The 13,538-nt window shown below is 46.7% G+C and overlaps 1 protein-coding gene across 1 annotated transcript in view; it reads right to left on the bottom strand.

Moving 5' to 3' along the window:
- Positions 1–13,538, bottom strand: part of LOC139028576 (unconventional myosin-IXAa-like) — a 123,303-nt gene that overhangs the window by 39,695 nt on the left and 70,070 nt on the right. Inside the window, exons 18-25 of the mRNA XM_070446353.1 lie at positions 11,932–12,535; positions 8,700–10,085; positions 8,287–8,365; positions 5,042–5,242; positions 3,599–3,699; positions 2,980–3,086; positions 2,773–2,812; positions 2,294–2,511 (exon numbers count right to left, since the gene is read on the bottom strand). Coding sequence (XP_070302454.1) covers positions 2,294–2,511; positions 2,773–2,812; positions 2,980–3,086; positions 3,599–3,699; positions 5,042–5,242; positions 8,287–8,365; positions 8,700–10,085; positions 11,932–12,535 — 2,736 coding nt within the window. The remainder of the gene's footprint in view (positions 1–2,293; positions 2,512–2,772; positions 2,813–2,979; positions 3,087–3,598; positions 3,700–5,041; positions 5,243–8,286; positions 8,366–8,699; positions 10,086–11,931; positions 12,536–13,538) is intronic.

Below are 13,538 nucleotides of genomic sequence, written 5' to 3'. Positions count from 1 at the left end.
ATCAGAGTCCAGATCACTGATCTAAAATAATATCAGAGTCCAGATCACTGATCTATAATAATATCAGAGTCCAGATCACTGATCTATAATAATATGGTCATAATAAATACAGGTTCCCCTCATCAAACCAATAGTCTTCATGACTAACAGTATGTGGCTGCTGTGTAAATATGTTGTGACTATTGTGTTATACGGTGTAGTACAGTGGTCACCAAACGGTCGATGGCGATCGACTGGTCGATCTCTAAGGCATCGCTAGTCGATCGCCAAACATTCCTATAAAACAACAACAACGATAAAGCTTCGCATTCCTACTTTTTTCTGTGTCGCGCTGATGGCAGTAGGTGCACTTGTTTCAGCAGTCCTGTGCGCCGGGTAGGTGAAGTGTTCCCATTGTGAACCATTTCATGTGTCTGATGGTACAAACTCCGCCTACTCGGAGTGCCCGAAGAGCAAATCAAGTGCACCAACAGGCCTACCACTGTCCAATAAGATTGCTCAGATCACCGTGTCTGCAGCTTCCTCGATACAGTGAGATTTCAAAAGGTCTAAAACCACGACTAGAGAGAGACTGTCAGCGAACACAGCAAAGAGCTGCTGTTTTTATGACTGAGTTCATGTTTAACACTTTGTGTTCAACACTTTGAAAGCCATGAAATGCTCTTCTCCACTCACACTGAAACCGGCACTGCAGCTTCAATTAAAAAATATCAAATTGTGTTGATAGGCTTTGTTATTATAAGAGGTTTTTTTTTTTATTTTTTTTTTTTATATATATATAAAGGAATATTTCACTTTCTCTGGTCATAGAAGTAACAACATGAATTTGTGCATGAGGCAGAAATAACGTGGTGTGAATCGAGTTTCACCATCAGCTGGAAGACGGTGTCCCCCCTCAGTGTCGGAGGAGGGGGGGGGAGAGGGACTGTCCGACGGCGAGAGACAGACCCTCTGATGCAGGCACCATCAGCCCAATAAAATAAAGCTAATTATTTCACTGTATGCTCACTCAGCTGTGCCTTACAAGTAATACAAAACTATATATTATTATTATAATATTACAGAACTGTTTTTAATAGGTCCATGTTGCACAGGCTCACATATTTAAGTCATGTTTCAAAATAATTCTGACCGGTAGATCTCAGCCTCCATTTTGAATCAGAAAGTGATCTTGATTGGTCACCACTGGTGTAGTACAATACAGTAGTGCTGTGTTGGTGACCACTGGTGTAGTAATATGTGGATGTTGATTAAGGCAGCCTCCCCCAGTGATTCATACCACTGCATTTCAGAATAAATGTATGTGAGTGAATGTGTGTGTAAACGTCTGTGTGTGTTCCATATTCATTAGGAAACCAACAAGTGTTGTAAGAATATGTACACCTGTCTGCCTGCCTGCCTGTCTGTCTTCTCTTTTTCCCTCTGTCTGTCTGTCTGTCTGTCTGTCTGTCTGTCTGTCTGTCTGTCTGTCTGTCTGTCTGCCTGTCTGCCTGCCTTCTCTGTTTCACTCTGCCTTTCTGCAAGTCTGATTGTCTCTATTTCCCTCTGTCTGTCTGCCTGTCTGCCTCTGCGTCTCTCTGCCTGTCTGTCTCTGTTTCCCTCTGTCTACCTGCCTGTCTGCCTCTGTTTCCCTCTGCCTGCCTGTCTGTCTGTCTGTTTCCCTCTGCCTGCCTGCCTGCCTGTCTGTCTGTTTCCCTCTTGGGCATCTGTCTGTCTGTCTGTCTGTTTCTCCTGTCCTGTTTCTACCTCCTGTCTCCCTCTGTTTCCCTCTACTGCCTGTCTGCCTCTGTTTCCCTCTGCCTGCCTGTCTGTCTGTCTGTTTCCCTCTGCCTGCCTGCCTGCCTGTCTGTCTGTTTCCCTCCTGCCAGTCTGTCTGTCTGTCTGTCTGTTTCCTCTGCCTGCCTGCCTCTGTTTCCCTCTGCCTGCCCTGTCTTCTGTTTCCCTCTGTCTGCCTGTCTCTGTTTCCCTCTGTCTGCCTGTCTCTGTTTCCCTTTGCCTGCCTGTCTCTGTTTCCATCTGCCTGCCTGTCTCTGTTTCCCCTCTGCCTGCCTGTCTCTGTTTCCCTCGCTGCCTGTCTCTGTTCCCTCTGCCTGCCTGTCTTGTTCCCTCTGCCTGCCTGTCCTCTGTTTTCCCTCTGCCTGCCTGTCTCTGTTTCCCTCTGTCTGCCTGCCTGTCTGGCTCTGTTTTCCCTTGCCTGCTGTCTCTGTTTCCCCTCGCCTGCCTGTCTGTCTGTCTGTCTGTTTCCCTCTGCCAGTCTGCCTGTCTGCCTCTGCTTCCCTCTGCCTGCCTGTACCTACCTCCTTCATAAGGAAGTCGTTCATGCTCCTGTAGTCGTGGGTGCTGGTGAGGATGTGCAGCGCGTCGTTCCCCACTGGGCGGGCTCTAGGACCACGCTGGCTGATCTTGACGCTGCGCCTCCGCCTCACTTTGGGAGAGGGCTCTTTGTTCTCCTTGGTCTCCCGTCCCCTGGTCCCCATCAGGTTGGGACTGTGGGGGGAGACGTTGTTCCGTCTGGACCCGCCACGGTCATAAAGATATAGTAGGGATGTTGTGAAGACAATTGTTTGAGTTTTCTATTTAAGCAATAAGGCCCAAGGGGGTGTGGTATATGACCAATATACCACGGCTAAAGGCTGTTCTTAAGCACGACGCATTGCGGAGTGCCTGAATACAGCCCTTAGCCGTGGTATATTGGCCATATATCACAAACCCCCAAGGTGCCTTATTGCTATTATAAACTGGTTACCAACGTAATTAGAGCAGTAAAAATACATGTTGTCACATCTGTGGTATACGGTCTGATATACCATAGCTGTCAACCAATCAACATTCAACCCAAGTTCATAATTTGTTTTTCGTCTTATTGTTGAGATGATAAATCCGCAGTGTAACCTAATATCACATGTCCAGTGTTATGAAATACAACAGAACCTTATTGTCCTTCTTCCCTTCCGGATAAAGCCAGACAAAGTGTCTTACCTATCTTGTCAGTGCCGTCTCTCTGTGTGGACTGCTGCTTGTCTCTAGACAGCTTCTTCTCTGCATGCTTGGTCTTGCCCCAGAACCGTATCTTCCCTCGTACTCTGCTGCAACACACAGTCACACAGCTTAGAAGACACCTGTGTTAACAGACTCGTACCCTTGTCACACTAGTTGCTGTAACAGTGGTGGAAAGGACAATAATATACAGAGACAAGCCAGAACAGTTCTGGAGAATCTGTCTGGCCCGATCTAAAAAAAAATATATATATATTTAAAAAAAAGGTACCCAATACTTCTTTGTGCGTCTGCAGAATGATTGTGTCTGGCTCATATATTTTTTCATTTAACCTTTATTCAACTAGGAAAGTCAATTAAGAACAAATTATTATTTACAATGACGGCCTATCGGGGAACAGTGGGTTAACTGCCTTGTTCAGGGGCAGAACGACAAATTTTTACCTTGTCAGCTCGGGGATTCGATCGAGCAACCTCACGGTTACTAGTCCAACGCTCTAAACACTAGGCTACCTGCCACCTTTACACTCTAACCACTAGGCTACCTGCCGCCCCGTATGGGATATAGAGGGAGGGAGGGAGGGAGGGACGGAGAAGCTACCTTCCGTCCTGACTGGATGTCTTCCTAAGCGCTGCTACCTTTCCCAGGTCCCCTGAAGACATGGTCTTATGGATGCTCTTCTGCACTTCCTTGTGAGTAGCCTGAGAGAATGGAAGGGAAGTCTTTTATTAGCCAACAGATGACAGCGCAACATTTTCAATGTTCAACGAGTTGGCATCAAAGGCTCGGGCTATTTTTCCATTGTTTTATGAGTCATATCCTGAAACGGGAAAAGATGGTGAGAGAGGAGACCCATTTGAGACAGAATATACATTTGCCAAGTGGGCAGTGCAATATCAGACTTTAAATGTCAGAACACAGAAATACATCCATGCGTGCATGTTCCTATCACATCGCTCATTCCATCTGCACAGAACAACAACTAACAGTCTACAAACAAACGGACATATTTACATATTGAGACATACAGTAGACGTACAGACATAGACAGTAGGAACATATTTTCTGAGAAAACGACTAAACTAGAAGAGATGTGAGTGGGTGAGAGAGAGCTCATGCTCAGAAAGACGTGGAAGGGGAAATAGAATGGTGTGTCATTTACATTTACATTTAAGTCATTTAGCAGACGCTCTTATCCAGAGCGACTTACAAATTGGAAAGTTCATACATATTCATCCATATTCAGTCAATGGTACTGGGTTAAAGGTTCCGGCATGCATTACTGACTGCTCTCCTGGCTATGACTAGTTGCACTAGCCTGATCCCAGATCTGTTTGTGATGACCATTAGAGTTAGCAAGACAGCCCAAACAGTTCTGAGATCAGGTTTAGAGGAGAGTGACGTGGCATTTCTCCTCTTCCCGATATATATATATTTTTTTAATTGAACCTGTATTTTGACAGGAAGTCATACTGATGCTAGGTTCTATTTTACAGACCTGCAGAAATTCATCAAACACATACAATATAACAAAACACATGAAGAAAAAACAGACACATTTATCAACATAGAGATTATGACTCTGAACTGACCAAAGGGGGACCAGAACATCTCATTTCAGAGAGCTCTGGAAGTCGTTCCACATAAAGGGCGTAACATAAACTAAAAGCAGCCTTTTTGGTTAGGGGTACTGTGTGTACGATGGGTGATTATTCTCTCCAGAGGGAAACACAGATTACCACTTTCAGTTGCTGTAAAGTATTTTGAGACAATCTATTCCTAGAAGAGGAACTATTCCTGCAGTGTTGTGATATTCAGCATCAGCAAAGAGGTGGAAGGACAGAAACCAGTTTTTATCTAGTAGTTAAATACTAAACCGAGTTGGAGGATGTTAGTTAAGTTCAGTGGGGTTAGTTGTGCTGAAAGATTCCCCTCCCGGCTAGTAAGCCTGGCCCCCCAGAGAGAGAATAAATAGTCTGGGGGGGTTCCGAAGGAGGCAGGGGACAATAGGGGGGTAGCTTGGACCCTATATGGTACGTTTACCATTTCGGAGACAGTGTGACAGACAGGCTGGGCATCCCCCTCGGAGGGTTGGGAGAGGAGGGGCAGCGTACAGGACAGGACGGGGGTGTAGAATGTCTCGTCATCGTCCGACTGACCCGCCCCCTCAGAGTTACAGCGGGTCAGGAAGTCGGAGCGGGTCCGAGACATACGGGCTTTCTTTTTGGGGTCGGGCCGGCACACCTGCACAACCACACACACACACCAAAACACGTCAGGGGTCTGGGTACGTGTTGGGAGATAGGGATGGTGTGTGTTTGTGTGTATGTCTGTGTGTGAGTCTGGGTGGAGTGGAATGATGTATGTGTGACTGGGACAATGTGTGTGTGTGTTGCACTACATGACTAAAAGTATGTGGACACCTGCTCGTCCAACATCTCATTCCAAAATCATGGGCTTTAATATGGAGTGGGTCCTCCCTTTGCTGCTATAACAGCCTCCACTCTTCTGGGAAGGCTTTCCACTAAATGTTGGAACATTGCTGCGGGGACTTGCTTCCATTCAGCCACAAGAGCATTAGTGAGGTTGGGCACTGATGTTTGGTGATTAGGCCCGGCTCGCAGTCGGCATTCCAATTCATCCCAAAGGTGTTTGATGGGGTTGAGGTCAAGGCTCTGTGCAGGCCAGTCAAGTTCTTCCACACCGATCTCGACAAACCATTTCTGTATGGACCTCGCTTTGTGCATAGGGGCAATGTCATGCTGAAACAGGAAAGGGCCTTCCCCAAACTGTTGCCACAAAGTTGGAAGCACATAATCGTCTAGAATGTAATTGTATGATGTAGCATTAAGCTTGGTCTTCACTGAAACTCACGGGCCTAGCCCCAACCATGCCCCAACCATGAAAAACAGCCCCAGACCATAATTCCTCATCCACCAAACTTTACAGTTGACACTATACATTGGGAAAGGTAGCGTGATTCATCAATCCAGAGAACGTGTTTCCACTGCTCCAGAGTCCAATGGCGGCGAGCTTTATACCACTCCAGCCGACGCTTGGCATTGCGCATGGTGATCTTAGGCTTGTGTGCGGCTGGAGCTCCCAACGAACAGTTATGTCCTGTCGTTGATCCAGAGGCAGTTTGGAACTCGGTAGTGACTGTTTCAACTGAGGACAGACGATTCTTACGTGCTACGCGCTTCAGCACTCGGCGGTCCCTTTCTGTTAGCTTGTGTGGCCTACCACTTCTCGGCTGAGACGTTGTTGCTCCTAGACGTTACCACTTCAGAATAAAAGCACTTACAGTTGACCGGAGAAGTTCTAGCAGGGCAGAAATTTGACGAACTGACTTGTTGGAAAGGTGGCATCCTATGATGTGCCACGTTGAAAGTCACTGAGCTCTTCAGTACGGTCCCTTCTACTGCCAATGTTTGTCTATGGAGTTTGCATGGCAGTGTGCTTGACTTTATACACCGGTCAGCAACAGATGTGGCTGAAATAGCCTAATTAACTAATTTGAAAGGGTGTCCACATACTTTTTTATATACAGTGTTTGGAAAGTATTCAGACCCCTTGACTTTTTCCACATTATGTTACGTTACAGCCTTATTCTAAAATGTATTTAAAAAAATCCTCAGCGATCTACACACAGTACCTCCATGACAAAACAGGTTGAGAAATTTCCATAAGTATTCAGACCCTTTGCTATGAGACTCGAAATTGAGCTCAAGGGGCATCCTGTTTCAATTGATCATCCTTGAGATGTTTCTACAACTTGATTGGAGTCCACCTGTGGCCAATTCTATTGATTGGACATGATTTGGAAAGGCACACACCTGTCTATATAAGGTCCCACAGTTGGCAGTGTATGTCAGAGCAAAAACCAAGCCATGAGGTCGAAGGAATTGTCTGTAGAGCTCCGAGATAGGATTGTTTTGAGGCACAGATCTGGGGAAGGGTACTTAAACATTTCTGCAGCATTGAGGGTCACCAAGAACACAGTGGCCTCCATCATTCTTAAATTGATGAAGTTTGGAACCACCAAGACTCTTCCTAGAGCTGGCCGTCCGGCCAAACTGAACAATTGTGGGAGAAGGGCCTTGGTCAGGGAGGTGACCAAGAACCTGATGGTCTCTCTGACAGTGATCTAGAGTTCCTCTGTGAAGATGGGAGAACCTTCCAGAATGACAACCATCTCTGCAGCATTCCACCAATCAGGCCTTTATGGTAGAGTGGCCAAACGGAAGCCACTCCTCAGTAAAAGGCACAACAGCCCGCTTGAAGTTTTCCAAAAGACACCTAAAGGACTCTCAGACCATTAGAAACATGATTCTCTGGTCTGATGAAACCAAGATTGAACTCATTGGCATGAATGCCAAGCGTCACGTCTGGAGGAAACATGGCACCATCCCTACGGTGAAGCATGGTGGTGCCAGAATCATGCTATGGGGATGTTCTTCAGCGGCAGGGACTGGGAGACTAGTCAGGATTGAGGGGTGGATGAACGGAGCAAAGTACAGAGAGATCCTTGATGAAAACCTGCTCCAGAGAGCGCTCAGGACCTCAGACTGGGGCGAAGGTTCACCTTCCAACAGGACAATGACCCTAAGCACACAGCCAAGACAATGCAGGAGTGGCTTTGGGACGAGTCTTTGAATGTCCTTGAGTGGCCCAGCCAGAGCCCAGACTTGTACCCGATCGAACATATCTGGAGAGACCTGAAAATAGCTCTGCAGCGACACTCCCCATCCAACCTGACAGAGCTTGAGAAGATCTACAGAGAAGAATGGGAGAAACTCCCCAAATACAGGTGTGCCAAGCTTGTAGCGTCATACCCAAGAAGACTCAAGGCTGTAATCGCTGCCAAAGGTGCTTCAACAAAGTACTGAGCAAAGGGTCTGAACACTTATATAAATGTGATATTTCCGGTTTATATTTTTAATAAATTAGCAAATTTTCCGAAAACTTTGTTGCTTTGTCATTATGGGGTATTGTGTGTAGATTGATGAGGGGGAAAAAAACGATTTAATCAAGTTAAGAATAAGGCTGTAACGTAACAAAATGTGGAAAAAGTCAAGGGGTCTGAATACTTTCTGAAGGCTCTGTACAGTGTAAGTAGATATCACTTAGAGACACACTGACTGTTTGAATGACACAAATTAATAACACATTTAACTTATACAAGCACACACTTACATGCACAATGTGTGTGTGTGTGTGTGTGTGTGTGTGTGTGTGTGTGTGTGTGTGTGTGCGTTTCCTTTGGGTAGTGTATTGTGTTACCCCACCTCTCTGGTCGTCTGTCCAACGGTGGCTCTAGAGACAGAGGCCAACGACCACTCCTGGTTCACCAGGTCCTTATCAGACCTACAATACAGTCACAAGACGTTACATCTCTTTGTACACTTTCAAATGTAGTTACATATTCAAATATATTTTTTCCTGTGTTTTTACAATGTTGTTGTACAATGTTGTTGTTGTTACAATTTTATTGTTACAATAAAAAAATAACAGAAATATGAAATATTTTTATGACCATTTAGAAGAAAAAAAACAACTTAGTGGTCATTTATTGAAATGAAAGTGTTAATTTGTACACAGTGAAAGAAAAATAAAGCTATTGTGTTGAGAGAACAAATGAACAATAAAGCTTTGAATGAGCAGCAACATCAAAGCAACGTTACAGCAACACAACACTCACTTGGAGAAGGGGAGCTTGCGTCGGGGGGAGAACGTGATGTTGGTGGGGGACTTCTCAGTCATATTGACAATGACGGTCTGAGTCTTCTTCTGTGATGCCAAGGCTGCTTCCCTGCTCTCCAGGATCCTGTCGGTGGAGACCCAGTTGTCCTGCGCTGGCCTGTCCGCCTTCCTCTCCTGCTGGCTGGGAGGGACTTCACCAGCGGGGGCCTTGGGCTCCAGAACTATCTGGATATCTACCTCGGAAGGACAAAGGCCATGGCTGGAGTTGGAGGAGGGCACCAAGCTAGACATGTCGACCCCAGCTAAGTCTCTCGGAGGTTTGGTAACAGTCCTGGACGGCTGGGCCTTCTCTGATACTTCCAGGCCAGCGATGGCTGTAGGGGAGAATGTGGCAGCGGTTACACCCATCTGGAGTGCACTCTCCTGGGCTTTCGCCGCCCGCAGTTCCCCTTCGTCCAGCAGGGTCTCCTTCTGCATACTGATGACAACCACCACGGGCCGCCGAGAGGCGGACTCTCTCCTCTCCTTCACACGCTTGTTGGGGCTCTGTTGCTTAGGCTTGGGCTCACTGCTTTGGTCCTCAGGGGGGATGTAGAAGGTGGCTCGTGTAGCCTCCGTCACCACCTCCTTGATAGGGGGCAGTAGCATGGGCGGTAGCTCCTCCGTCCTGGGGCTCAGATCATTCTGTTTTACCACCTCCGGGTGCTCCTGGGACTGGGACTCTGTGGGGGTGTGAATGGGAGGCCCTGGTCTGACCGAATCCTCTTGGGAAGAAGTCCGGAGCGGCACTGACTGGTTAACATGGCAACCGGGGTAACCAGGCCCTCCCGCCTCCACCTCGACGTCTACGGAGGTGTCGAGCAGCTCAATGCTCCCGTGGCTATCAGGGGAGCCAAGGTGGGGGGAGTAGGGCCGATGGTGTTGGTGGTCGTCCAGGGGACAGGAGATGCTGTCCGGACACGGGGGTACATGGGTCTCCTCTTCTGGCAGAGTCCCTCCCGTTCTGTGGGTCCGCACCTTCAGTAGCTCCAGGCTGAACTGGGTCTGCTCCAGCTCCCTCATACGCCGATTCTGTCTCTTGGCCCGTGTCTTGTGGCTGCTGGGCTCTATACTCTGTCTGCTGGACTCCTCTATACACGGTCTTCTCTCGCTCTCTCTATCCTCTTCCTCTTCCACCAAACACTTCCACCTAGACTCCTTAGAGTCTTCAGTAGGCCAGACCGTGGAAACATCTTGGATGCCATGATCATGGGTGATCTCGACGACATGGTCCTCCGAGATGTCCGTATCCAGGCCCGTGGTCCTATCTGCCTTCTCTTCTTCTGTGGTGGGGCTACTTTGTCCATTGAGCAACTGCTTTTCCTGCTCTTTTAGTTCTGTGAACCTATAGGAAACAGGGAGTCAAACTGTAAGCAGACACAGCTTAAAGCAAATCTACCTTCCATTCCTACTCTTCTTCCAATGTGTTCTTCATCAGTGTATGGAAAGGCTAATCATTTAAACCGGGGAACAATAGGGTATGCAAGCTTTTGTTCCAGCCCAGAACTAAAACACACTTCATGTGTTTTTCTTTAACCAATTATAACTACATGAATCAGGTGTTTTTAGAGCTGTTGTGACGGCCCTGAATTTGTCTGAACCGCCTCAGTGCTTCTCCTGCACACGAGGCGCCTGCCCTTTAACTCCCCCATTAAATAGATAGCGTCAGTTGAGCAAAGGGGGTGACAGTGGGGTGAATGAGGAAGTATTCTTCTTTACTCCGTATGTTTTGTTGTATTTATAAAGTGTTCTTTGTAGTTGTGTCTCCAGATTAACCCGGATCAGATCCTCTCACTTCTTCCTTTGGGACTAAACATCTCAGTTGGTCTTTGTTGTTCTGCACCGTAATGGCCGCCAGAGCCCTGTGCTGGCTGCAGTTTCTTCACCACCTCTGTATTATCAGGGCAGAGTACCGCCACTGCAGGAACTGGCCTTTCTCTGCAGGAGATCTATTGGCGGATTGGATTGACTGACTGACTTTGTTTTAGTGGGATTTACACCGTGTTGGGTTGTGTTCAGTGGTTGGTGAAGACGACTGGGAGTTGTGGTAACCTGTTATTGTTGTGTGGTAGAAGACGTTGAGATTCTGATTGTATGATTGTATGATTGAGACCGGTTTAAGCTACACTTTGTGAAGAGGCAAAGATGGCGTGACTGAGGTCACTTGAGTTCACATGAACTCCTTTACCAGGCAGGACTCTTTTTAGGCCTGAGGTACGGGACTTTCTGGAGGAACCAGAGATCATTGAGCTGTGATGTTATTATGTGGGAGATCTTTTTTTTTTAAATGTATAAAAAAATATATATATATATTTTTTTATAACCAACGCAAAAGAATACAGTTGTTTTGAAGTTATTTCCAATGTTTTAAGGGTTTCTGCAAAAGTATATTTCCATCCTGACTTTTACATGAGTCCTTTGTATTGGTGTAGATTTGACAGACCACATGGGACTCATTCCCTCACAAACAAAAAAAGAGAAATCAATATTTTCTCTGGTAAGCACGACCTCCCTGGTACCCCTAACAAACAATAACCTTATGTCAAACCCGTTACACTATGTTTGATCATATTTAGAATATAAATCCATATTGTTCATCTTTATGGACACTGAGTATACAAAACATTAAGGACACCTGCTCTTTCCAGGACATAGACTGACCAGGTGAATCCAGGTGAAAGCTATGATCCCTTATTGATGTCACTTGTTAAACCCACTTCAAGTGTAGATGAAGGGGAGGAGACAGGTTAAAGAAGGATTTTTAAGCCTCGAGACAATTGAGACATGGATTGTGTATGTGGGCCATTCAGAGGGTGAATGGGCAAGACAAAAGATTTAAGTGTCTTTGAACGGGGTGTGGTAGTAGGTACCAGGCGCACCGGTTTGTGTCAAGAACTGCAACACTGCTGGGTTTTTCACGCTCAACAGTTTCCTGTGTGTATCAAGAATGGTCCCCCACCCAAAGGACATCCAGCCAACTTGACACAACTGTGGGAAACATTGGAGTCAACATGGGCCAGCATCCCTGTGGAACACTTTCAACACCTTGTAGAGTCCATGACCTGATGAATTGAGGCTGTTCTGAGGGACAAAAGGTGGAGGGGGTGCAACTCAATATTAGGAAGGTGTTCTTAATGTTTTTTACACTCGGTGTATATCATGAAATAGAAATGTTTATCACTCCTAGTTACCTCAGGCGTGCCATGTAGCCCCTGCATGCTGCCTGTAGCAGCATAACTGCACCACGTCTCCTACGGTAGTGGGCTCTCGCTCTGTAGACGCGCCAGGCTGTCTGCACCGTAATGGCCGCCAGAGCCCTGTGCTGGCAGCAGTTTCTCCAGCGCCTCTGTATTATCAGGGCAGAGTCCCGCCACTGCAGGAACTGCCTGCACTGCCTGTAGCCCCTCCACGATGCCTGCAGGCACACTGCTGCCTCCTCCTGGACGGCTGGGTCCACTGCTGCCTCCTCCTGGACGGCTGGGTCCACTGCTGCCTCCTCCTGGACGGCTGGGTCCACTGCTGCCTCCTCCTGGACGGCTGGGTCCACTGCTGCCTCCTCCTGGAACGGCTGGGTCCACTGTGCCTCCTCCTGGACGGCTTGGGTCCACTGCTGCCTCCTCCTGGACGGCTGGGTCCATCTGCTGCCTCCTCCTGGACGGCTGGGTCCACGGCTGGGTCCACTGCTGCCTCCTCCTGGACGGCTGGGTCCACGGCTGGGTCCACTGCTGCCTCCTCCTGGACGGCTGGGTCCACTGCTGCCTCCGACTGTCTGAGCAGGCAGCCTCTCCACCACCGCTTTGGAGATAATTGAGAAATATGAATTAACAAAGTGATTTCAAGTATGAAGTCATATTTGTGGCAAAAACGGAGAATGTTTATTGACTGGGGTGTTATCTTTGAAGTACAAGTTGGAATTAATTGCATGTGAGTGGTTTTAGAGTTTGGAGTAGTGTCGAGAATCATTTCGATGTAAGAAAAAGCTTATTTTACAAAACTGCCCCTTTAAGGCGTCAATTTGCATGTGAACTGAATATATCCCAGAAAGACCTCCAGAAGGTGAACATCTCCTGAGATATGTTAATAAGATATAGAAGTTGTTGGCACGCAATACGTGTGTTATTCCGTATACGATGACAGGTTGATATGGACATCCCGTCAGATATTTGTTATTCCGTATACGATGACAGGTTGATATGGACATCCCGTCAGATATTTGACAAAACACAGTGCCTGAATGTTTGACTGGCTAAAATAAATTCTCTGTGAACAACTCACTTTAAGTTGACTACTTCCCTCTGCAGTCATAAACTCAACCCACAGTTTCTTTGTGGAGACTGAAACAAATGAACACAGCTACCGAACAAAAATCTATTTAACGGCCCCAGAGAATAACATTTCTAAATTAGCAGTAGGCCGTATTTACAGTTGAAGTCGGAAGTTTACATACACCTTAGCCAAATACATTTAAATTCCTGACATTTAATCCTAGTAAAAACTCCCTGTCTTAGGTCAGTTAGGATCACCACTTTTATTTAAGACTGGGAAATGGCAGAATAATAGTTGAGAGAATTATTTATTTCAGCTTTTAATTCTTTCATCACATTCCCAGTGGGTCAGAAGTTTACATACACTCAATTAGTATTTGGTAGCATTGCCTTGAAATTGTTTAACTTGGGTCAAACGTTTCAGGTAGCCTTCCTCAAGCTTCCCACAATAAGTTGGGTGAATGCTCTTTGGTCTTGGCCATAGTGGAGTTTGGAGTGTGACTGTTTGAGGTTGTGGACAGGTGTCTTTTATA

This window comes from Salvelinus sp. IW2-2015, linkage group LG13 (assembly GCF_002910315.2).
Source record: "Salvelinus sp. IW2-2015 linkage group LG13, ASM291031v2, whole genome shotgun sequence".
Classification (NCBI taxonomy): domain Eukaryota; kingdom Metazoa; phylum Chordata; class Actinopteri; order Salmoniformes; family Salmonidae; genus Salvelinus; species Salvelinus sp. IW2-2015.
Note: the sequence above shows the minus strand (reverse complement) of the source record. Positions and strands in the feature narration are given on the sequence as shown.